Source organism: Mustela putorius, unplaced genomic scaffold, assembly GCF_011764305.1.
Source record: "Mustela putorius furo isolate JIRA1106 unplaced genomic scaffold, ASM1176430v1.1 tig00003869_pilon_pilon_pilon, whole genome shotgun sequence".
NCBI classification, from domain to species: Eukaryota; Metazoa; Chordata; class Mammalia; order Carnivora; family Mustelidae; genus Mustela; species Mustela putorius.
The window spans coordinates 19,615,816-19,636,916 of NW_025422021.1; the positions used below are offsets into that span (position 1 = coordinate 19,615,816).

Sequence of the window (21,101 nt, forward strand, 5' to 3'; positions counted from 1 at the left end):
GGAGCGCGGCTGGAGCGAGGCGCGGAGCGAGGCGCGCGGCCGCCGGGCGGGGACGGGCCTGGGTGCCTCCCGCCCGGGAGCCGGAGCCGGGGCCGGAGCCCGAGCCGGAGCCGGAGCCCGAGCCGGGCTCCCCGGCCTCCCCGACCCCGGGCGCGGAGCGGTGGGTCCCCCGCGCCGCTCCCCGGCCAGGCGCCCGGCCTCCAGGCCTCGCGGGCCCTCGCAGCGCGCAGGCCTCCAGTGCAGGCCTCAGGGAAGGGCCTGCCTAGGCCCCTCCACCTCCGCGGGGCTGGGCTGCGGGGACCGAAGAGCCCTCCTCGCTTTCTCCTTCCCCCTTCGGTCGGCTCCAGGGGCCCCGCAGCGGAGCCTCAGTCTCCCCTCGGCTCCGGGTCCGAGGCGCGAGGGAAGCCCTCGGGGGGCGCGCCTCCCCGCCCGCCTGCCCCACCTGGAGGGAGAGGCCGGGAAGGGGCCTGGCAACCCTGGAAGGGAGAAGAGGCAACGGGACCCGGCCTCACTGAGCTCTCGGCATCGCGGAGGAGCCTATATACACACATCGGAACACAACAAAACACTGCACGAGCGGAAGTATGGACAGCAAATGCTGACAGAGATTGAAGAGGCGCTGAGATTTCCCTTGAGGAATGAAAAAGGAAGAAAGAGTTCCAGGCGCAAAAAGAAGTAATTGCCTCACACCTAATCACACCCCCCCCCCCAAATGCACAAAGAGACAAACAAACAAACAAAAAACCCCAACAAAAACCCCCAAACCAACCCAAAACAACCCCCCCCAAAACAACAAACAAACAAACAAACAAATCCAAAAAACTAGAGGAAAATATGTTAAGTAAGACTTGATTTCACATCTTTACAGTCAATAAAATATTAAAAATACGGTTCCCAAATACTGCGTAGGGTATACATAGACTAAAAAATGATTTGTTGTTTATCTGAAATTCAGATTTAACTGCACTTCCTGTATTTCTGTTTGCCAAATCTGGCAATTCTAACTAAAAATAAATAAATAAATAAAATAAAAAATTTTTGAAGAAACCATACAAGAAGGCTTATGCTCTGATGTACATTAATATAATAATCAAGACAATCAGGACTTTTCAATTGGACTTTGCCTTTGACAGGAAATGAGTTACCTTCACAGGATACTTTTCCAAGCGCACTGTAGGGTGGAGGAGGAAGAAATGGTGAAAACACTTGGAAATGTCCTATGTTGGAGGAAGTGGCAATGTCATTGTTGATTTGACTAGAAAATGGGCCAGGGTTCCTTCCTTGAGGCTGGCTCCTTTCCTGGCCAGTACAGGGTACCCACATCCTGCCTGCAATTAACCTGACAGTGGTACACTCCCATGTCAGGATTACATGTTTTCTACCACTTACTGTGGAACCACAGTACTCATTGGTATTTATCTGGAAAGAGACAAAGTTGGGACCTGAAAACTTTTTTTTTTTAAGATTTTATTTTTATTCATTTGACAGAGAAAGATCACAAGTAGGCAGAGCAGCAGAAGGGGTTGTGGGGGTGTGAGAGGTAAGAAGGTGAAGGGGGGTGGGGGTGGGGAGGGAAGCAGGCTTCCTGCCCTTCAGAGAGCTGGTTGCTACTTGATCCCAGGACCCTGAGATCTTGACCTGAACCCAAGGCAGAGGCCCAACTCACTGAGCCACTCAGGCGCCCCAGGGCCCTGAAAACTTTTAAAGGTGAAACAGAACAACAAAATCTGCTTTGAAATTTCACAAGTGCTCTCACCTATAAACAGATCTCATCCAGGCCCTACAGATGTTGAAAGAAAAGACTTTCAAAGCGGCAGTGGTAGAAACCTCAGGAAAAACTGAACAGTGGGTCTTTGCATATTGGAATGTGTGTGTGTGTGTGTGTGTGTGTGTGTGTGTGTGAGTGTGAGGGAATTGAGAAGCTGAACGGTGGAAGCCTGCTGCTTACATTTCTCCCTCAGTCCTGGTTAGTGAGAGCTTTTTCAAGGAAGCTTTATCACCCTTACTGATCCTTTGGATTCCCAGGGAGCTTGCCTTCCTTTTAAGCCAATTGCTTGAAGTTGCATGAGTACACCCACACAGGCTGCCCCTTTCACAACTGCAAAGGGAGAGACTATTTGTCTAATGAGAGCTGTTTCCCAGAGTTGATTCGCCAACATTGTAAGGGAAGAGGATACAAAGCCAGGGCCGCTCCATCGGCCTCAGGGCCATCTTGGGACAAATGAAGGCCAACTCCTGAACCAGTGAAACATTTGCTTGCTTTAGAGAATGTTTTAGTTCCAGCTGGATAGTCTCAGGAAATAAATATATAGGCTTACTTCCAGTTCATACTGGTTTACTTTGTTTTCTCTACCGTACAAATGCTAACCTTCGGGGTGGAGTTTTGACAATTGAAGTTAGCATTGTGGTTTGGGTGTTATGGTGACGGTTAACTCCAAGCTTTTGAGAAGCAAATCTTTTTTACTTTCTCTCCTTAGTTTGTGCCTTAAGCTTCAAAAATACGTTCTAACACTTGCTGCTTGGAGCGAGGAAAGAGAAATGCTGCAGTGCACTAAGGTGCTTCTTCCTCCCAGCAGAAATGTTCTGAGGCCTGCCTCAGGGTGGTGATAAATGGATAATCCCTAAATAATACACCCCACCCACGGTCAGGTAATGTCAGCCTCCCACTGTCCCTGTGGTTTAGTATAATGGTTAGTCTCTTGGTGTACAAAAGTCTTCTGAGAGAATGATTTAAGCTTCCTATGAAGCCAAGTACAAAGCCAATGAAAAAGTATACTTATTTTAAGGTGAAGGATGATTACAGAAAAAGCAGTGGGTTGAAAGACAAGAGAACTTGAGTTAAGTTCTAACAACTGGAGTGGGTTTGAGGGACTCATTCATTCTCTTTAAATGCAGTTTATTTGGGGTTTATTGTTTGTTCCTTTTTTTTTTTCATCCACGCAGAAAGAAAGTTGGATTAGGCAATCTTTAAAATTTCGTTATTTCAAAAACAACTATTCCTTGAATTAATTAGTAAGCGATGACTTATCTTTTGTACACTGCTTCCAAAAGATATAAGTAAGGTATTTAAAGAATGTATTCACACTATGGCTCTAAACAACAAAGGAATCATGGGCACACTTCAGGTTACGCAGGCCAGGCAGTCCAGATTCCACGGGAATATTCAAATGAGGGAGACCAGTTCAACATCAGGAGATACGTAAGCAGGTACAAGTACCCTGGGGAAGGGTGAGTGACTGAACAGGACAAGGGGATAACACGTCTGAGAACCTACAGCGGATTCCTATTTGGGGGTCTGAACCTGAGAAAGAAGAAGACTGCAGTAAAGAGAAAGCTAAAGTTGTTTAGTGAATGTACGTGGCATCATCATTCTCAATATTCTAGTGTTTGCTGCATTTTTAGTGTATGAATTCATCCATGAGGTTCTCTGAGGCTGGAGAAAGTTGGTGATCTAGCTGTAACTGGTTCTAGAAAAGACCCAAGGAACTCACTTCCTGACATCCTATCAGGGTTATAAAGTGGTATGTCTTTTAATTTGAGGCCCTCCTTGTGCTGGAAGCTCCAACAAGCTTTCGCTAAACAGACTTCATTCACATTCTGAATCTGGTTTTTGTCTCACACATATTAAATTTTACAAAACAGAAAGAAACAATAGAGCTTATTAGGAAAAACTTGTTTTGAATAGTAAATTAAGCATAATGGAAATAGGCACATGTTTTAGCACGGTTTTCCCCCCTTTTTTACCAATTGAACATTTACATCTTTTTCAAAGTGCTGTGATTTTCCCCTTAAGTCTTAAGCTGGCATCACATACTTTCAATAAATGAGACTTACATCACTTGTGTCTACTGAGAGGAATCATTGTAATACTGTGGATTCCAAATGTGCGGCCTCTGTCCGTAAAGAGAGTTTTAAGCAGTCTCCCTGAAACTGTATTAATCAAATCACTGTGGCATTCTAAGAATCCAGAGAACTACCTGATTTCAGACATTGTAAGCAACTATCCGTTCTGACTGATTTCAAATCATACCCTGTTCTTGGAGACTGGAAACAGGTACTTTCAGAGGTTCACCTGACTAGATGGGTTGTTACTGAGAAATATACCCCAGGTGGAGGCATCTTCAAAGCCAATATATTTGCTTTATAACTGGTGTCAAATTGATGTATATATTAAAAAATCTTGGAAAATGATCTCAAAAAGGAAGTAACAGCCCAATGAGCCATATGTTCAGGGAAACTAACAGGTTTCCATTGGGACCAAATTTCACTTCACCTTTTTGTCCTTATGTGCAAATAAAAACTTATCTGTAAATACACCATTAAAACAACCATGCAAATTTGTGAAGTCTGTAGACTGAGAAGAAATTGCATTAAACCCGTAACAACCAAGACATTGGAAGGTAAAGAGTTTGATTAGGTATTAGAAATACATACACAGTGCAGAACTGAACTAAATGTACTTGAACGCTATAGGTTTAACACTTCAGAGAGATAGAGATTTTGGTTCTATAGAATTGGTTAATGAAGAAAAAGCTAATGATAGTTAATGAGTTGGTTAATTTTGATGCTAATGGAGCACCTGAGTCTCCAAATTTACATTAGTAAATGTAAAGGTGTTTTTTTTCCGTTAGGTAGGTTGCTGTTTTAACTGATTCAGATGCCAGAGAGTTTTCCAAATGCCAGATGATACTCTTGCACCGAAAAGTCTGGGATGCAGTGAGGGCAGACAGGCCTTCTTAGTGGTTTTCCAAGGAGTAGAAATGAAAAAAGCCATCATTTGTACAAAACTCTTGAGGTAACTCTTTTAAGAATTCTTAATTTTCAAATGTATAACATTCTGTGTTATTCTGTTGTAGATCCCAACAATTTTGCATTTAGCTATTGTATTGGTATGCCTGGACACATTCTAAAAGGAAAACTGATTCACTCTGTGTGTCTGTGCAGGTTTTCACTAGATCAATGATGATGATATAAAATACCAAAATTTACTCAAGTCGTTTTTATTTTATTCTCTTGTGTTGTATTTTAATTATGACACATTACAAACAGAGAAGGGTAGAGAGAATAATATAAATGAAACTCTCGTGTATAAATGACAGCTTTATCGAATCTTCACGTTTTGAAATTGATCTTTTTAAAAAAAACGAACAGTTGTGTGTGTAAATTGATGCAATGGTAAAGGTCAGCGGAAGAGAAAAAATTATACTGGTGGGATTATCTTTCAGGGGCTTTTCTTTTCCATCTACATTTTTGGGGAAGGAAGTTTTATGATGTTAATTTAGACACCTGCTTAGCTAAATAGCACAGAATACCGTTGGAAGGAATCGCATTCTCATTCAGTCCAAATTCCTGCCAGTCCTCTGAAGCTGTTTGCTTTAACCCACTGAAGAAACAAGAACAGCAGTGTTGCAATGTTTCAGTCTCTAAGGGTAGTTTATGTGGATGCAGAATAGTAAAAATGTAGGGTATGGGGAAAAGCGCATTTTAAGCAAAGGCTTTGAGCTCAACAATCAGCTTTTAAACTCAAAAAGTAGGAGGAAGTTGTATCACAACCTCAGGTCCTGGGCCTGCCTGCCGCAACAGGTAGAGCAGAGACTCAGGGTCTGGTGGATTCTCCTCCATCAAGCGACCACCTTTACTCAGGTCTGACCCCTGAGAGGAGCAACAGGGCAGCAAGCTGTGCCTCCAGAAATGCCCCAGCGTCCTCTTGCCTCCAAGTCTAGGCGGCAGAGGGTGGGGTGGCCGTTTTCTAAAGGCTTTCTCTCACCAGTAACAGTTTAATGGGGGGAGTGGGGGTGTCTCTGGGTCAGAGGTCAAACCTTGGAAGGACAACCACTGCGAAGGCCCTTTGTCTACCTCTCTCTGATTTCTAAGTCGTGGGCGCTATTCTGGCTTGGCGGGACGAGGAAGGTTCTGGGGTTGTCTGTGGGGCACAACGAGGGAGCCTTTGCTAGGGGCTGACCTCGCTATCTCCTCTGCTGCCCTGGCGCGGGCCGCGGGCCGCGAGAGGCCTGGGGGATGGCAGCAGCCCTGGGCAGGCGTCAGATCTGCAGTCTCTCCAAGGGCCATCTTTGCTTTTCTGGTCTCCCCTCTCTTCCCACTCCTGTCTGTCCCTCCTGTCCCTCGCCCTTCGCGAATTCCCTTGGGTTCTCACTCGCTGCCCAACTCGTTCAGTCCACCAGCAGAAAGCAAGCGAGCACGAGAATGCAGGCTCCTTGGCCTCTCCTCCAAGAGGTGGAAGCGAGAGCGCGGGCCCTCGCCCCCCCTACCCCAAGAGGCGCCCAGGGGTGGGCGCTGGGCGCACTAGCGCCGGGTGGCTCTGGCCCGCGGCGCGCTTAGGCCGGGCCCAGAGGGGGACGCCCGCGGCGAGCTGCGCGGGGGCTCCCGACCAGCGAGGGACGCGAGAGCGGTGGCTGAGTTCCACTCGCCAGCGGCGGGAAGGACGCGCGGGAAAGCGAGGGAGCAGGAAGCGGGTGGTGGCGGCGGCGGGCCCGCTGGAAAGGAGGGAGCGCCGCAGGCGGGAGGAGGGAGCGCGGAGGAGGGAGGCCGGGGGGAAGGAGGGAGCGCGGCAGGCAGGCGGAGGGAGGGCTGATTAGCATGCAGCAGCGCTCGCGCGCCCGGCTCCATTGTTTTAACACCTCCCCTCTCCTCCGCGCCAATCTGTCACCGTTCAGCAGGCGAACGCTGCTGCCTCAAATGCTGCTCTTCTCAAATGAGACGGATAATTAGTTGCCCCGCACGAATGCCGCACTCTTCTCACCCCTGATTGCTATCACCTTCTTGCTCCTGGCAGTTTTGACACCTCGTAATCAGCCTGCTGCTTTTCTCTTTTCTTCCCGACTTCTGCTTCCCCCCCCCCCCCAGTTTATTTATTTATTTATTTATTTATTTACTTCTTTATTTATTATTATTTTAAATGCAAGCCTGGTTCCTATTTGGACGAGGCCTCCGCGGAGTTAACCGAACGCGTATACATGCGCGCGTATATGCGTATATGTAAAATAGGGTGTATGCGCGGGAGTCGGGGGCGGCCTGGCAGTTTTGCGGGAAACACTGCTTCCACGCGGAGAGAATTCTCTTCTCTTGAAGATATTTTTGGGAAGGGAGGAGTTGGGGAGAGGGGCGGGAGGGGAGAGTTGGGGAGACCTCAATTAATGCTTTAAAGATCTCTTCGAAATTAACAAACTGGGGAGTCTCGGAATCTGCTGTCAGAAGCGTGTTCTCCCCGCTCTCCTCTAACAAGCACTGACAGTCTAATTACTGTAGCTACAAGCAGCTGTCGAGGCAGCAGCCCGGGAGAGAAGGCGCCACAGGCGGAGCGGCCCCTGCGCCCGGCCCAACCGCCCAAACCGGCCCGACTCCGGGGAGGATGGAGAGAAGGGCGAGGCCCCGCACCCGAGAGCCCCGCGAGCAGAAGGCGGGCTTGGGAGCCAGCGGACACGTTTATCGTTTCATATTTATAAAGTCTTTACCTTGAAGGTTAAAAGATGTGGAAAAAAAAAAAAAAAAAAAAAGGAGGGGACGTGAGGGAGTGGGAAGAACATCTCCTGAGCTTCCATCCACCCCTTTTCTACCTCCCCGAGCTCTCCCTCCCTCGGTGTTGGTAAAATAACCACGCAACCCGGGCTGAGGGGGCGGGGTGAGCCAGGCTGGAGTGTAAGAAAGCAGATGTCCCCGCTGGCAGCAGCCTCAGCCTCCGGGGAAAGCTGCACGGGGGGGGGGGGGGGGGGGCCCTCCCGAGGACATTCACCTCCCACTTCTCAGGCATCCCGCTCACAACTGCCTCGTCTCGGCGGGGGTGGTTTTTTCAGACTCAGCGTTTCGCGTGTGCAGCTTTTTTACCTGGGAGCTGTTCTTACCCGGCCACGCTGAGCAGATGCCAAGATGCAGCCCCTGCACGACTCAGTAATGAGAGACAGAGGGAGCGACCTGGCGGGTGTCCACTCCACCTCTTAAGCCGCAGCCGGCGCCGCCTCTGCAGTGCGGGACTGGAGGCTGCTCTCGGGGCTGCATTTCCTGTGGCCCAAGAGGGCCTTTGTCCCTCGGAAGTTGGGAGCCCTGGAGTCCAAAAGGAAACAAGTTTCCCGCTCTTACTAACAGTGCTGGAGGTGGGAAAGAGTGGACTGGAGAAGAGTCCCTCATAACACTTTGAGTCACTTTCTGGGCTATAATTTCCTTTGGTTGTCAGCAGGCTAGTAGATGGCAACTGTGTGAGGGGCTCTTTCTCTTCTAGAAAAGAAGAAAAAAGAATCCCCGTCCAGGAGATAGGTACAGTGGTGTATTCTGGCTGGTACAGGCTGAAAAGTTTTTATTTTTAATTTTGTGTGTGTGGTGGTGCTGGGTGGGTGGGAGGTAGGGTAGAGACTTGGATAATTGTCTAGGTATTTCCATTCAGCCCCAGTGGCAATGGAGGAAAGATGTACGTATCTCAGAACCCTTCACAGCGAATGCCTAATCATCGCTATGTCACCTTGGTGAGGAAGACGTCAACATGATGTGCTTGGCAACCTGAGAAGTTGAGGCACCATTCTCATTCTTCCTCTTCCAAGCTAAGGCTCTTTACTGAGGCACAGGGGCCTCTCAAATTCCCCTATCCTAAAACCCTCCAATTTTTAAATACACTTACTCCAAAGAAGACTTAAATTCGTGTTTTGAGAGTTGCAAATCAATGTTCACTTTCTAAAATGGAAGCCATGCCTCAAACGTTCTTAAAAATTGGAGGGCAAGGGGAAACTTAAAAAACAAGCACCACAGGGTCAAAAAATGAAAGACAAATCTCATTTTAAACAAAATTCTGCAGCCCTCTGATTTGGTATCCTCTCCTTCAAATGTCTTCCAGTGGCCATCAGTCAGGCTGCTGACAATGAATAACCAATTTCTGAACAACAATGTAAATATTTCTAATATAAACCACTGTATATGGATAGTCCTTACAGAGCTTTAGATTTGCTCCCAGGTAATACAAAGTTTCTTTAGCAAGTTTGGTTTGAAAAATAATTTTTAAATTCAAAGTGATCTCCTACTCATAATTAAATATCACCAGATCTAATATCATCACCCTTTTATCATTAGAAAACATTAATGTTATGAACTTCCCCAAAATGTGATTTATTCCTTTATTTTTTTCACTCAGGAACAAAGAACACATTTAAGGATCACAACACAAGTAATTTTTTAAATATTTAACTCATTTCATCATGTAGCTATAAACACAGTAAAATTTAAACTATGTATATTATTAACAAAACAATCTAAAGTGTTTAAATCTACCAGTGATTTTATCACTTGGCAACACCAAGTGATATGTCTTAGGTTGGGTATTTACTTAGACATTTATGTTGTCTGCTGTTCTGTATTATAGGTTTATTTTTTTAAAAAATCACCTATAGCATAAATAATCTAATTTTTAGGTGAAAAACCCTATAAACATTTGACATCACCAAATTCAACAGATCAAACTAGAAATCCAAGCAATAAGCTTAGATATTTGAAACAAACATAAATTAAGGTAAGAAACACTGTAAACATGAATACAATGAATTAGTTTCGTACAGAATGATCTTTTAAAAGATGATAAAAGAAAAGTTACAATGCAAGTTTAGGGAAAAACTCAAATAGCTGTGACCCAGCTATTTTTCAATAAACAATCTTGACCCAGCTATTTTTCAATAAACAATCTCGAACTAAGTTAGCAATCAATTATTTATAGTATTACAAACCCAAGATCATCACACAGAACTTGATGATCACCTAGAATCATCACACAGAGCTGTTTTCAACTGCAACTTAAGTCTCCCCATTAAAATGTGAATTAAGATGCCGGAGGAAATCCCCCCTGGATGTAATGGATGGTGGGAAAACCGCTTGACAGAATTCACACACTCGAGGTATATGCAGTTCTGAGCCTGTGCCACTTAGTACCGATGATAAGTCACTGTCTTGATTAGGAAAGGGCTTCCAAATGGGCTGCAGGAAACAAAAACATCTTCTGTTATTTGTATTTAAAATCAACTTACAATGAATTTCAAATTTAATTTTTTTGTGTAGGTATGTGCATAAACACAAAATTCCCCTATAGGAAAACAAATTACCTTTCCATGGCATTAGCATGAAGACATGACTCAATCTTCTTCATTAAAGGTACAGCTAAACTTTGATTAGAAGTCACTTAAAATATATACATGCACTTTATCTTCACATATTTAAAAATTTTTCAGTTTTACTACCAGCAAATTTTAATACCCATTATCAAACAGCAGTAGTTTTGAAACAACAGTCAACAATTAAAGACTTTAAAAATTAAATTATCTTTTCTATTTTCCAACAGAAATCTTAAGTTATAGGGCTCTTACTAATACTTATTAGTACACTAGACATGAACTGTGTATGCATGTATTTTGATCAAGAGCCATTCAAATTTTGCTATTTATAAGCAAACAATGAATAAAACATATAGGAATAAGTATAGTTTTGGTTTTCAAATTTTAAAGTACTAAACAAATTCTACTGATGAGTTGTTTTCTGAAACCTCAAATATTTAATCACTCAACAAAATCTAACATGGGATGCATCCTTTTGACTTATTTTGCTCTTGTTATATAGTGCATCGCTTTGCCTTCTTTACTCTTTCTTGTGACTGAACACAGTGAAACTTGTCAATAGCTGCCTAACTGAAGTATGGAAAATCACAATTTAACAGAACTATCTCCACTATAAGCAAGACATAAATACTCTGAAAATACTGCAGTAATTCTTTCTAAAAAAGAATCTAGTAGGGCAAGAAAAAAACAGCATTTAGTTCAATAGTAGGTGCTCAATAAATGTTTGTTGACTGGAGTATCTTATTTTCCTGAAATATTACTCTGGCATACCTTGACATAGGTAAATTACCTTGACACATCTAATTTCTGGTATTTTGAGGAGAGTCACCTCAGAAAGTTAATTTAAAGATATCCCTTTGGGCTCCTATTACTAATATGTTTTTAAAGTGACAGCCTAGTCCAACACCTGATACAGTGTTAGTTCTCATTCCCTTAACCAATCTCTTTCATTCTAGTTAACCAATCATTTACAATAAACAGTGTATTACTAATTGAAGCATTTGAGTTTCACGACATCACTGTCTTCTTATAAACATTTTACTGGACAGCTGCGTACAGTTGGTGTAAATATACAAAGTCTGTCTAGGCACCGAGATACATTCAAATATTAGAGCAGAGGCTTATAACAACATTGACTCAATTCCCTTTTTAAGAAGTGACAATTTTATCACAAAAAATAGTAATATTAAAAATATTTATTTTAAAATTTAAGATAATTTTCTTTAGAAAATATGTTTAAAAGCAGCCGTAATAACTGTGAGTATGTAAGCAAAAATAAGAGTTAATCATATTTAAATTTTACTGCTTGCAGTTTAAAGAAAAAGTACAAGTGATTAATATGCATCACTTTAATGGGAAACTGATATGACATAAATAAAAAATTGTTCCATTAAAGATAATTCTTACTAAGATCTATACAATAGTAAGAAAAAAGCTTAGAAGCAATTTAGCTTCTAAATTTGGTAAAACAATCTTCTACTGCCAATTTATCTTTAAAGCCCATGTTTATCCTTCTCTATTAGGAGTTACTGGTTCAGATTTGATCCTTTCACAGAATTCAGTTGGGACCCCACTCACTGACTCAGCAAAAGTAGGAAGAAAAGAAAATTACACAGAGCAAAAATAAGCAGATATATTTGAGGCTTTGTTACGATAGCTGAATGTATAAAAAAGTAGTAGTGGTGATTGATATAAAATAAAAATCTGAAATACACAACTCAAATTTTTCACTTTTCTTCATCATTACTAACAATTCAAGAATTTTGTATTTATCATACTAGCTTTATTAATACAAATAAAATGGCAAAGTGTTTTTAAAAATTAAGAAATATTCTTTCAATCCTAAACTGCAACATGGCCTTCAAAACAAACTAATTTCTTTGCCTTTTCTGCCAAAATATCAATTATCTAACCTTATGCCCCATGTCTTGTGACAGCTCAACACCAATTCTCCTGCATTTTTTAAGCTGAATACTTTTCCATCAAGTTGTAATCACATACCAGCTGTTTCCCTTGCTGTAGCATAGAAAGCAAATGCACAATGCAGGGTGCCATCTACTGAAACATGAATGCACAGACTAACTAGTAAAAGAACAAGCAAGAGATATAATGGGGAAAAAAAGTAACAAGCATTAGAACTGATGTACTTCACAGCTCCACAGGAATTCTACTTGTAATAAAAGAAATTGTTTGTTTCATTTAGTAGTAACTATAACTGAGACTATGATGTGAAATAGGCACAATGTAGAACATTGTGAGTTTATAATTAAAGCTTACTGTCAGAGATGCCTAGTTTTCCTCACCACTAAAATACCACAGAGCTTGACTACTGCCTCTTTTGTATGCTGATTTAAAAGTCTGTAACCTATACCAGTACTTAGAAAGCCAAAGGGTATTCATCAAATTGTTGGATTTTAAAAAATAAATATCTAAAGGCAAAGAGAAATTAAACAAATGTGTGCAAATTATCCAGAGATTTGCACCCTTCTGTATTTTCACAAGCTTCTGCTTATTTTAACAATTATATATTTTTCATTTACTTTCAGGCACTCATTTTCACTTTTTTTTTTTTTAAACTAAGTGCATCATTCTGTGATAGAACCTGGATAAATGGAGGGTAGTAGTAGATTGGGGGGCTGTGAGTAGTCTGTGAGCTCTAGAAACATTGAAGTGTTTGATTAAAATCATACATATGTAGAGACTATTTAAAAGATATATTAGGCTGCATGTTCATTGCCAGATTAGAAACCAAAACCAAACCCTACAGTTCTACGTGCTGTATGACAGAAAATGTAATGGAAATATTAGATGAAAGACAGTTCACTTATTCTGATAAATAGGAATACACGATACAATTATTTACTTATGAAAAACATGTATCCTTGTAAAGAGGGAAATGACACACACAAACTTTTTAATAAAAAAATACCATTTGTTTCACAGTATGAAATTTAACAAAGAATCCTCTTGTAACACTGATGCTGAGTAAAAAGCTTTGAATAAGGGACTAAGAAAGCAACACACACTAGGTATGGATAAAGCTGACATATATTTTAAAATGTGCCCTACATTTTAAGGTACTTTATAATAGAGCTTTACCATATTCAGCTTCTAATTTCATGTCATTTATTACAGGACCTGTTTTTTTATTTTTATTTTTATTTTTTTTATTAGAACCCTTAACTGTAGCTAGTCATTAGTTTAAGAAGGGTGACTGATAACCTAAAAAAGATGCATTTCTGTGCATGTATGGCAAAATGTGTGTTCACACATAATATATTTGTTAATGCAAAATGGTTACCTGCTGTGGTCCTCGGATAGCTTTTCCCGGGGAATCAAGTGAAGCAAAAGGTGCATCAGATGAGTCCTGAAGTGGTAATGTATTTACATATAATGCATTATGGTTTCCAGGTGGCAAACACGGAGCTCTATCCAGAGTTGTCCTGATACACGTGTTTACAAGATTGGAGGGTTTTGTTTTGTCAGTTGTTTTAAGGTTTTGTATAGCTGATGTTATGGGGTCAATTCCCTGAATTTCAAATAAAGTTTCTTCTGTTTTAACAAAGTTTCCCGGGTTGTCTCTGAACTCCATGTTAAATTTATCCTGGCACACTGCCCCAGATGTGACAGGACCAAGGATATTGGGTCTTTCTGGAGTACTATGTAAAAAAGTAGAGTCATTGTCCGTAGGTGGAAACTTGACATTGAATTTAGAAAGTGATTCGAAAGAGCTATCTTCCTCATCTCGGCCCAGTCCTCTTGGTGTGACAGATGTGATGCATGGTGCACCTCTATTTATATCATCTTTAGCCTGAGGCTTAAACAGTGCTTCTTGTTTATCTGTTTTATCCGTACACTGTATAGGGAGAGAGCACTGTGCATCTGCAGGGAAAAGAACACAAAGGGAAAACAGTTGCATTCCAATCATTCTTAAAAATCTGAACGTTCAATTAGCTTTGGACAGAGGAGCATTATTTTTTCTATTGGTTTTACAGCAACTGAAGACAACTGGGATTTTTTACAATTGCTACCATCTTCCACAGACATATTAGCAGTCTCCAGTGGGTGAACTGGAACGCAGTTTATTAGTCACAGTTAAACTACTTTGTCTCTTCCTAGGTCTTTTGCTATAAGCTTTGCATCTTTTTCACAGTTATCCTGCTCTATGCTTAAAAAAACATTTGCTTGTAGTGTATACATTTAAACATTTTGTCAGTAATGGAAGCTGCAACTATGAGCTTGCTCAGACAAATAAGTTGTTAAAAAGGAAAATCCTTACTAGGCATATGTAACATTAGACAGGTTAAGAATTTACGCGGATTAGCCATTTATTACTCCAAATATCACTGTGTGACACAGTGTTTCACCAATCAATTTAGCCATTGTGTGTTCTCTCAATAATCCTTATGTGAGGAAGTAGCAGTGGTGGGGGTAGGAGAAAAAGAGCAGAGGCAAAAGAAGGATGAAATTTTGGGATGCATGTTCAGAAAACTGTATGTGAATACATAATTCTCTCATTTTATATGCAGACCTCTGAAGATAGTAGGTAGGTATCAGGTAGGATACCATGGCCTCTGCAGCTCATTTAACAAGAAGCTGCTTCTCAAACAAATTCAGCTCTCTAGAACAAATTCAGCTCTCTAGGACACAGGCAAAAGCTAGAAAGTAAGTAAATAGAGCTTCTGAGGAGTCAGAATTAGAGCCAAAAGGCCCACAGATACATGCATTTTGCTCTTATTCTCTTTTTAGATTTATTCTAACAAGCTTGGTGATATTTCCCTAGCTCAGAGCTGGTTAGAAGCAGCAAATTAAAAGGTAGGGATAGGAGTTGTTGAAGACAGATATAGCTATCAACAAGAGCTAAAAGCATAAGAGGAGACAAGAAAAACAAAAAGGCAGATATAACAACTCAGAAAACACTATACTCTGGTGTAGGGCCAGTAAGAGCTACATTTCTCGATGCAAAAAAAAACAATGATCAAAGCACTCTCCATGTTGATGATCCTGAGACATCAGAAAAAGCTAAACTGTGCTCCATAATTTTACCCAAGAAGACAGTTAAGGCTGGTAATGTGTGATTTTCATTAAATGGACGAAAGGTAGAAATTTAATTAAAAAAAAAAAAAAAACACTTTAAAAAGGCAGTCACCAGAGAAGTTGGACCCTCACAAAAGGAAGCTTTCCCAAGGACACTGAGGAAACAGCGAGCCCCCAGCACAATTGTCCAGGTTAGTAGGCACTTAACAAATGTCAGTTCCTTTCCCTCTGGTCCTTGCAGTCTCATGCCACCTTTCCATCTTTTGTCACAGCACATTCCAACACGAGGTATTTTCTGCTTGGTCATGATGGCAGTACAGTGCAACAAACTTGTTTGGTTTATCTTCTTATATACTTACTACCTCTCTTTAGTACATACCATCTTATTCATTTACAACAGCCTTTGAACTGCTTCTTTGCCTCTAAATTTAGCTCATATCCAATTCATTCTCTACATTGCTCCCTACTTTTTTTTTTTTTTTGGAAATACAAATCTGGTCATTAGGAAGGTCATTACCTTCCTAATAAAATCTTTTCATGGCTCTCCAAAGCCTCATCCCTCAGAAAAGTCATATAGAACTGTTCATGACCAGCCCCTGGTCGCCTCTCCATGCTCTTACCTTTCACCAAACTCTAATGGTGGGGAACTTTGCACAGTTCTCCAAAACAGCCATGCTTTCCTGCCTTTGGGCCTGTGTACACACTGTGCAGACTGACTAAAGTTTCCTCTCCAACTACTGTTTACCTAACTCTTATTTGCCCCTCATTTCTTGGTTGTAGACATTAATTTCTCTCAGCTATCTCTGGCTCCCCAAGACTGTTTTAGGCATGATTCTTGGGTGGCCCTGAGGGTTAAACACCTTGCATTATGTTTCCAAGTATGCTGTCCTTCTCCCATTAAAGTAGGTTTCTTAAGATCTTCAGCTATGTTTTGTCTCCCACTTAACCCCATTACCCTGTCCACAAATGTATTCTAAATGAATTTGTATTCTGTTCCCAACAGAGCATAGTATGACAGTTTACATTCACCAGATAACCTGTCTGTGACTGGGAGTGGTACAGTAACTGAGACCAAGCTCAACTGTTTGGCAGGATTTCTTTGTCCTTGGAGGTGTCTTAAAGTCCATTAACTCGAGTTATTTTTCTTGATAGTAGACATAACAGTAGCAGGAAATTCTAGGAAATAGTACTTTTTTTGTAGGTAACATTTGCTAATTGCAAAAAACAAATCAGGAAAATCAAATGTTGAGGTAACCAAATTCCCTAACAGTGAGGAGGAAATGCTTATCAAAATGATGTTCACAAGAATAGGAAGGATGATGAAGAATCTGCTGCTGATGATAATGACAACTTTAACATTAATAGCACTTCTATGTGCCATGCACTGTTATAATTATTATATATGCCTTAATTCATTTCATACTCAAAATAATCACACGGTAGGCACTATAGTATCCCTACTCTACATGTGAAGAAACTGAGACATGAAGAGATTACTTCTAAGGCTTCACAGCTAATGAGTGAGTGGTAGATCTGGTACTGGAACCCAGGCAACCTAATTCTAGAGCCTGTGGTCTGAACCACTAAGCTAAATCCAACATGTTGCTTTCTATATGTACAGAAGAGCCTCCAAAATGATAGAAATGTGTTCTGAATTTCTTTTCCAGTAGCTGACCTATCCCCTTTGTGAATAAAACCTGGAAAACTCAAAACAGCTAAAATAAAGCAGGTATTTTCTTTTTGTATAGTTAGCAGGCATACTTCAGCCACATTAAAGTAATTTTCTGAACTAATCTGTTTCAGCAATGAGTTTCTAAAAAAAAAAAAAAAAAATTTAAACGAGGTACAGAAAAGTACTTGTCATCCTGACACTGAGAAACATGATCAGGGGAGCAAATTGCTTTTCTATTTTGTTTATTTCAAGAACACTTATTTTCGCAAGGAAAAAAAAAAACCAAAATGAGAAACATTTTTAGATTTCTAAATTTTAAGTACAGGCTGTCCATTTAGACTACTTCTTGGTTTAATTACCTTACATACTGACAAAAGGAAAAGATCTGATGGTTGTTTGTAACCTGCAATCCTATATTTTACTCTCGTGATCTCTCCTGAAATAGGACCCTCCTTATGGACCAAATAATACTTTTTATGAAGCCACATTTGCTTAAACATACATTTATCTTTATCTCTTCACAAGATTATTGCTGTAAGTGAATGAGAAGAAAAATGGAGAAGGAACTGTACAATTCTACTAACTCAGCAATTTTCATGAATCATATTGTTTATTTATCTAGAAGTGAAAGTCAAATTTTCACAAAAAATAATATGGGGACAATAATACTAATTTCCAGCTGTATTATGCAAATCACATTTGAAGTGGTTTCTTTAAATTTTTATTCAATGTAATGTTCATCCTTATAAAGTCTGAATAGTCATCTTTTCCCAAAATATTTCTTTCTTTCCCTTTTTGACCTACTACTACCAGAATACTACTTAATATTTTGGTCTTTGTTTGGACCCAGCAAAACTTCCTGGAGTCTGTGGGACACAGATCTAGAATATTTCAAGAATAATGTTGTATTTATTATTTGTGACATGTTTAATATAAAACATAAAAATAACATTAGGAAGCAGTTTTAGTGGGGAAGAAATTGAAGTTAAACACTCAGTGTCCTAGTTGACAGATACATACTCAGATTTAGACCTGTGCAATTTAAAAATGGTCAAAGTATTAAGCCATTGATAATGGGGTAGGTTCTCTGTGTAACAATGAATATATCACCATTACAATGTTTTGAAAAGATGCTGATGTTAAAAAAACAATGTTTATGAATTCTATGTAATGCATCTCTATAGCTAGTACATTTTAAATAAAAATAATTCTTCTTACCTTGAGTCTACACAAAAGATCAATTTTTCATGAAAACGACAAAGATTCAGGTGAAAGAATTAGAGTTCTTTTAGGGGAGGTAGAAGGGAAAGGGGAAGAAATAAATGATGTCAGTCTACACAGACTGTTTTGCTTCTCTACCACACTGTGTACCTTTTCTGAAAATAAAGTGGTAGTAGTATGCAAAAAGTAAATTTACACTATAAAATGATTTTTAAATAGACCAGATATAAGAGCTGTTAGAAATGGAAAGTGATCTTTAATTAAAGGGGTAACAGCACTGCTGCAACATCTTTCAGAGTGAAAACTGTAAATCACATCTCCTGGGAATGGTACGCAGAATATCTCAAATCACAAAGGTAAAGGAGAATTTATCATTTTAAATGATCAGTTTACCTTCCTTTTGTTTACAGAAGTGCTTGGTAGCCAGATTCAATCCCTGACATTTTGCTATTCATATGAACGACTGAAGAAAACACCAGGCTGGGGTTTTAGGAAAGGGTAAAGGTTTTAAAACACACACTGTAACACATGTGTAAGACAGATGTTCCTTTTAAGTTATATTTTATACTAAATTTGTACTTCATATCTCCAACAGAACTGGCCTCACGAAATGTGAAATGTTTATTTCTGAAACCGAATTAAAAAAATCCAGTGTTCAATCAACTTTCAAGCAGAAGTTAAAAACAAACCTGATGTTATAATTTTACTTAGCTTATATATGGTAGTTCACGGTTGCTTACTAACCTATAAATTAATGTTTAATTAAACCCCCAAATAGCAACTGAAAACCTTGAGAAAGACTTTCTATATTTGTTTTGTACTTCTTCCAAGGTGGGACTTCTCATTCAGATGATTAGTTATTACATCACTCAATTCATTCTATAAAGTCCCACACACAATAAAGAAAAAAAGCCAATTTTTAGATAATGTAATACAGTACAGAACTTAGACAGCACTTTCCCATTATAAGTGGTGGGAGGTGCAAATTGCAGATCCTTAGCACTTAATAAGCATTTAGAAATATTTTCATAATCAAAAAGAAATAAATTTAAATCAATCAAATTAATATTACTGTGTGTTAAATCAAACCTTACCAGTTGCAGTTGCTGGTACATTAAGTTTGCTTAAGTGGTCTTTTTGTGCTTTTGCTAGCATGCATAATCTATGAAATTCTTCTTTTAGATCCTGGAAAGTCTTCTCTATATTAGCCCTAAAAATAAATATTTTAAAATATAAAGCTTTATCTTCAAATATTTTTTAATCATTATTAAATGATATTTATTTAATCATTATTAGCACCATTTTATATACCACAAAATAATTACTGAAAGGTTAAAGTTAAAAAAAATTATTTTAAAATCCTAGAAAATGTCCTAAAGAATTACTTTAATGTTTGGAGAACTAGGAACAAAGGCACAAAGTAAGCAACAAATTAAAAGTTCTAATACCAAAAAAAAAAAAAAAAAAAAAAAAAAAAAAACCAGTTCTGATACATACATGTAGCACAGACTAGCATATCTACTTGTTCATAAATCACACTTTTGCTGGTTATCTCATTCTCACATTAGAAATTTCAATGTATTGATTTTTGTTCTCAGTAAGCATTTTAAATAGAAGAAAATTAAATGTTCCTCATTTTACATTAAAATCTGTCCATATAAAATAATGTGACATAATACTTTATTAAATATTAGAGCTTTAATTTAGTTTTTAAATCCATCTCTGCTATTCACTGTATGACTTATATATGTCATTTTAACCTGGAGGAGCCTTGGGTTGGTCTCTTCTAGTTCTAAAGGGCTGTTATTTTGTTACAATTTCAAAGTTTAAAAATAGGTAAATAAAAATATATTTCAAAATTCATGATATTTAGAGTTGGCAAAAAAAAAAGATATAGAACTACCTTTCATGGAATAAAGGAATGCCAAGACTCCTTGGTGAAGTTTCTTTTCTAGGAGAAGAAACCTCTTGTCTTCTTACCTTAAAGATACAAAATAATCACCACTTTAAATTGCTTCTAAACTCAAATGAGAATGGGTTAACAGAAAATACAATGGAAAATTCACCTTCCTCATGGAAAAGTATATTTAGGTAGCTTATAGATATATATAATTTTTTTTTCTTTAAATGAGAACAATCAGGAAAAAGGAAAATTAAGGTAGAAAAATAGGATGGAGACAAGAAGTATTTCTGGTAACTTCTGTAATTACTATTTCCAGTACTGACAATTCAAGAACTTTCAAATTCAAGTACTGATTAAAATTGTTACTTTGATTATCAAGCACCTGGCATGACCAGCAACTAGGGAAAAAAACTGTAGTATGTGCAATTACTTCTTTCCCATTATTGGCCTAGATGTTTAAATCAATGTTTTTGTATTTTGTTATATATTCTTTGCTGAGGAATGCAGCTATATATAGAGGAAGAAAGAAAACCAAGCTACAGCACCTTAGTATTTAACAAGCATATTAAAGCTAGCACAACGAAGTATTTAAGCTACTTTCTGAAGCTAAGTTCTTGCCTTTCACTCCCACCCTGTGGCTTATTCTGGTATTACATTTATTCTGACACTTAAAAGTCAACATTAAAGAACATGTAATAAATCCATTGCATGGTTTGGATTTTTAAAAAAAATTGTTAATCATACCTAGAAAACTGTGTATCTTCTAAAGACACAAACTGACAAATTCAAAGATTTGAAGATATCTTTATAAATTATAAGTCTACTAAAACTTTATAGGTCTTATTTAAGTTCAAACTAAAACCATGGACATTTGTATTTAGTGACATTTGTATTTGGTCACTGTAGCCATTATTAAAATTGATGATTTTATCTCACTGTTTCTTATCATCTGAGTACAAATCCTTTTAATTTTGCTTTAAAGTCTTTCAGTTTCTTAGGAGTTTCATTTGTTAAGAAAAAGCCTTGATTCCGATTTTTTAAAAAAAATTATTATCTTCTCCAATTTATTTCAGTTTTTTAAAATTTTTTATTTTTAAAATGATTTATTTATTTTTTTGACAGACAGAGATCACAAGTAGGCAGAGAGAGAGGCGGAAGCAGGCTCCCT

General features: G+C 39.2%; 1 protein-coding gene across 7 annotated transcripts in view; it reads right to left on the reverse strand.

The window, feature by feature from the left end:
- Positions 1 to 9,048: 9,048 nt before the first annotated feature.
- The window catches only part of TANK (TRAF family member associated NFKB activator), an 88,377-nt gene continuing 76,324 nt past the window's right edge, over positions 9,049 to 21,101 (reverse strand). For all 7 annotated transcript variants that reach the window (XM_004743940.3, XM_004743939.3, XM_004743936.3 and 4 more), the window contains 4 exons: positions 19,934 to 20,010; positions 19,125 to 19,240; positions 13,402 to 13,982; positions 9,049 to 9,966 (listed from right to left, as the gene is read on the reverse strand). In XM_004743940.3, coding sequence (XP_004743997.1) covers positions 9,787 to 9,966; positions 13,402 to 13,982; positions 19,125 to 19,240; positions 19,934 to 20,010 — 954 coding nt within the window. In that variant the 3' untranslated portion in view covers positions 9,049 to 9,786. The remainder of the gene's footprint in view (positions 9,967 to 13,401; positions 13,983 to 19,124; positions 19,241 to 19,933; positions 20,011 to 21,101) is intronic.